Genomic DNA, 4808 nt, shown 5'->3' on the forward strand with positions numbered 1-4808 from the left:
TGCTGGGGACAGAAGTGGTACTAAACGGATGTGCTCTTGCCGGATGCTGGGGTTCTGAGCCACGCCACTCAGCAGACAAGCCCAGAGGGCCTCCAGGCTGACAGCGCTCTGGGCAGCTCCAGCCACTCTGCACGAGCACCTAGTGACCCGGGATGTCCCTGCCTCTCCCACACGCATCTGGGCATCTCTACTGGGTGTAAAGTGTGTGACTGTCTGAGTGCATCTGAAACTGATGCTCCAGAATCACAGCTGCTCAGATCCTTTCATTTTATGGGGGAAACCGAGGCCTGGAGACACGACACAGAGGCAAGAGGACAGCATGTGGAGCCACAGTTAGAACACAGGCTCCTGGAATCCTGTGTCTACCGCCCACTTGCTGTGACCCTGGGCAGACCCCTGGGCTCAGCTCCTCAGGTGGAAGGGTCTCGGCCAGCTCAGGTCAGCACACGGCCCAGGAGGGGCTCCAACCGGACAGCTGTCACCTGCCTCTGAAAGCCCTTTTACAGATGTCACCCTCACCTCTGGACTCCTCTATACTGTGATTATGCTTTTAGATGAAGAAAAAAAACCCAAAACAGGAAACTTGTAAACATTAAAATATATAGAATTGAGAACAATAAGCACTCTTTGAAAGTAATGTGGTTAAGATTATTGATTGAAAGGACAAAAATCAACACAATGAAATTTAGAAATACAGACAGAGGGCACATAGCACCCGCTCAACCCCATGTGGCACAGCGTAGAGACAACACTCATTTATGATCCCAGACACACGTCCTCAGAGGACGGAGACCCGCATGGAACACGGGATCTGTTCAAGCTCAGGAGCTAGAAATACGACAGCTCGTCGTGCCTGGCTTTGTTGGTCTGATAGCTGGACAAGGCCAGGGGCTTGTTTTCGTGTGGGAGGCTTTTAAACACTCGAATGTGCACGAAGTCGTCATCGCCAACCTGAACCTGGAAGGAGAGAGTGGAGTGAGGGGGCAGGTGCAGCCTCTGACCCCAGCTCCCCTCTTGGACGCGACAGTCTGCGAAAGGCCTGGATGTGGGGGAGCCATGTCCCTTCAGGTCATCAGTGACGGGGCTGATGACATTCCCCTCTCCTTCCTTCAAGTGCACCAGACGCCCTGGTTACCCCAGCGACACCCTCGCACCCCACACTCACTCCATCAGAGCCATCACTTCCCCAAGAGGCTCGGTCCTCTCCTCCAAGGAGGCTGGCGTGTGCACACACAGGCACACACACACGTAGACACATTCGTTTTAGAGGCCACAAACCCCTGAAGCAGGGGCTGGCCAGGATCCCCCTTTAAGCACCCCTGAGATGGCACCTATGAGCCCATGCCACCCACTTCTGCACGAGCACCCATCAGGCCAGACCCCCCACGGGGCAGACACCCCACCTTGATGAAGTGGTTTGTCCCCGCGACCACCTGGCTCCGGAACTCCACAGCCTTAAAAATAGGGAACTTCTTATTTTCCTTCTCCTCCAGCTGTGACTTCACCTGGGGAAGGGGAGAGAATGGAAAAATCGAGATGCCGCTGCTCCTGCCACAGCAACTCACACAAGACCTCGTGTCTGACGTTTGTCTTACAAACCGCATTCCGACACTGCCCTGCACAGACGTTCTGTGACGCGACGCGTCTCTATCACGGAGGGGACGCAGTACACTCAGCCCCGACACCGACATTCAGGAAGCGACGCCTCACTTCTCCCCAGGTTCAGCAACACCACCGCTGCGCCTCCTTGCCCTCCCTTTTCTAGGCCTGGGAGATCTTTCTATTTTCATCGTCACAACGCCATGTAGAACTTTATGCTCTGTTCTTCTTTCTACCTGACATGCCAACGGTTCATGGATGGTTATCATTTTCAAATTACTGTTTTAAAGTTGAAAACTAGGAAATGCTAAAATTTAAACTAAACGTAGTCTTCCATCTTACGGACGTGCCTTAATTCCCTGCACTGTCCCCTCTGCCCGCTCCAGGCGGTCCTCTCTTCCCCTCCAGCAGATAAGGCTGCAGACCTGTGCGTGCAGGTGGAAGGGCTTCGCTGCACTGGGAGGGGTTTCTTTGGGATGCAGGCCCTTGGGCAGAGGCTGCGCCTGATCTTTGGTGTCAGTCACTGTACTTTTGGTTCAGTGCTATTTTCCAGGGTCTTGGCCTTTCAGGAACAGAGCATCTTTATGGGGGAAGGAGAGACCAAGTCTGTCTGTTTTTTCATTTAAAATCTCACCTGATTTGAAAGAGTTCTGCCTGCTATCTAGACGAACTAGGGGGCACTGGTGTACGCTGACTCTGTGCTGGAGGGATCAGATGGGTGCCAGAGGGTTCCAGGATTTAGTTAAACCAGCTGCAGAAAGATGCCCGTTGCTGGCAGACAAGGGGGCTCTCCCTCCTTACATGCACTGAGTCCCGGCTGCATGGCCTTCCAGTGGCCTCAGGGAGGGCCCTTGCTGGGGGTAAGGATGGAGAGAAGACTGGAGTGTGGGCAGTGAGGGCCAGGAGGGCCGTCAGGCGGGGAGAAGGCGGCCACAGTCCAGAGGCTCCCCTGCTCTGTCCACGCGGCTGGAAGGTTCTCACTGTGGTGTGTGCATCTCCCTGGGGCAGCACCCACCCGGGCCTGGGCACTTACCTGTACTTGTCCATGCAGAGTGCCTGCTGGGTCTGCAGGGAACTGACCCCGCAGACGGTCTACAAGCCCAGGCGGGGCGAGTGACACCCACAGACCTGCCCGGGGGCTGGGAAGGAATGGCCTGTCTCTTTGCCTGTTCCAGGAGTGGAGGCAGGAAAGCCACGGCAGTGTGCAAGGACAGCTGAGACGGAGGCCTGGAATGCCAGCCCAGGGCACTGCCTGCGGGACAACAGTTCACTGACTCCCTTGTTGACCGGGAGTAAGATGGGCTGGGCTGTACCAAGGGAGCACAGAGGGCCCCAGGTCAGTTAGGAAGCTGCCTGTTCCTGGCCCTCAGGGGTCCAGGGTGGGGCAGACAGCCAGGGAAGGCACAAGGACATGGCTGGCGGGCACTTCTCCAGGAGGCGGGTACAGAATGCACGACTCTGAAGCCAGTGCCCAGCTCCCCCACAGCTGCCCCACAGTCTCTCCCAGCAGCAGTGACACTGCCACTTACATGTCACCCTTAAGTGATCAACACCAAGGTACGGGGCCCTTTGAGATGGCAACTCTCTCTGCTGAATGAGCTCACTCACATGCAATGTCCATGGGACAGTGGGGAATTTCTGGGGCCTGGAAAACCAGGAAATGTTGGGAAGGGCGGGGCTGTGGAGCAGCTGTGGGGGAAGAGCAGGAACCATGCCCAGGGGAGGCTCACACACAGAGTTCCTGCAAAGTCCCCATTTTCAAAGGTCTCGTGGGACTGACTCACCCCCTTCCCGCCGTCATGTGGTCAAGCCTGGAGCAGGACCCTGGGCTGACCGGCCCTGGCTTCCAGGGGCAGAAGCAGGAGAGGAGGTCACAAGGGAACAAGTCTGTCTTACTTTCCTCTCCAGACTCAGACCTCCAGCCTTCCTGGCCTGCACCTTGTCTTGCTGGTAAAGACTCACCTTGCTGACACGTGAGGATGGGTGGGGCAGCCCCCTCACCCACCCTCACCAGAACCTCCCCTGCAGGTGCCTTCCCCACGCCCAGGCTACCGATGAGGAAACCGAGGGCGGGGTCAGTCAGCCGCCCAGGGTCGGACCAGGCTCTGCCTCTGCCCCCAGCCGGTTAGCTCCCTTTGCATTCCGTTTTCAAATCCTTTTACCTGGAGAGGATTTCACACTTGTGCACACAGTGTTGCAACAACAGCATAGTGAACATCCTGTACTCACTTTCCCGGATTCACCGACCCCACCTGCGGCATGCTCTGCTCTCTCTCTACACGATTTTTCCCAACTACCCGAGGGTGTTCATAGTAGGGCCCTGCCCCTCCGCGCCTCGCCGTGCGCATCCCCAGGGCAGGAGGGCGCTCTCCCGTGACCCAGCCGGGGCGCGGGCCCCGAACCCAGCGCTCGCCTGCACTCCAGCCGCCATCTCAGCGTCCTGGGCGGCGGGTCCCCAGGACCCGGGCAGGACCCCGACCCCATCCCGGCTCGGCAGCCCCGCCGCGGCCCGGCCTACCTGGTCGGCGATGGCCTGGGTCTCGGCAGTGGCGGGCTGAGTGGCGGAGGGCGCGCCGCACATCATCCTGGCGGTGGGCGGGGGTGGGAACGGAGAGCGAGTGTGGACACGGAGAGCGGCCGGTGACCGTGGACCCTGAGAGCCACATGAAGTGCGGACCTGGGCCCCTCCCTCTGCGAGCCGGCGCGGCGTCACGTGACACGCGGGCGGGACCACGCCGCCCGGCGCGGAGGGGGTTTGCGTCTGGGTCGAGCTTGGCGCGGGGTCGCAGACCCGTTGAGATGGGCGCTGGGCACGCTCACGGCCGCAGCCCGAGTGCTCCCGCCCCCTCTGTGGGCACAGTCTCGGGACCACGGATCCTGCGCTGCTGGGTCCCCCCGCCCGGGGCTTGGTGTCGTCCTTCCCGCGGCGACGGAGTCACGAGAACGCGGGTGGGGGTGTGACCCTGCGGGGCAGGGGTGGTGGTGAGGGTGACAGTATGGGCTGCGCTGGGTGGGCGCGGTCGGGGGTCCTGGGGAACCGTCGGGGGCGTCGGGAGACGCCAGGCGTCGTGGAGGATGCGCAGGGTACATGGTCCTTGCGTGCAGGTCGCAGAATGCGGATGGTCCAGTCCCTCCAGACCCCACTGTCCTGCCCTGGTCTCCATGTCCCCACAGCCTGAAGCACTGTCCCGTGCGTGCCATGGACAGCG

The 4808-nt window shown here is 59.6% G+C and overlaps 1 protein-coding gene across 1 annotated transcript; it reads right to left on the reverse strand.

Annotated features, from left to right (window-relative positions):
* Window positions 1-626: 626 nt before the first annotated feature.
* On the reverse strand, window positions 627-4465 carry LOC100050760 (cystatin-B). Its single transcript, XM_001491140.7, has 3 exons — window positions 4118-4465; window positions 1404-1505; window positions 627-957 (listed from the first exon to the last, which is right to left on the reverse strand). The coding sequence occupies exons 1-3, from the start codon at window positions 4181-4183 to the stop codon at window positions 829-831; spliced, it is 297 nt and encodes a 98-aa protein (XP_001491190.3). The 5' UTR covers window positions 4184-4465; the 3' UTR covers window positions 627-828.
* Window positions 4466-4808: the final 343 nt, after the last annotated feature.

This window comes from Equus caballus, chromosome 26 (genome assembly GCF_041296265.1).
Source record: "Equus caballus isolate H_3958 breed thoroughbred chromosome 26, TB-T2T, whole genome shotgun sequence".
Lineage (NCBI taxonomy): Eukaryota > Metazoa > Chordata > Mammalia > Perissodactyla > Equidae > Equus > Equus caballus.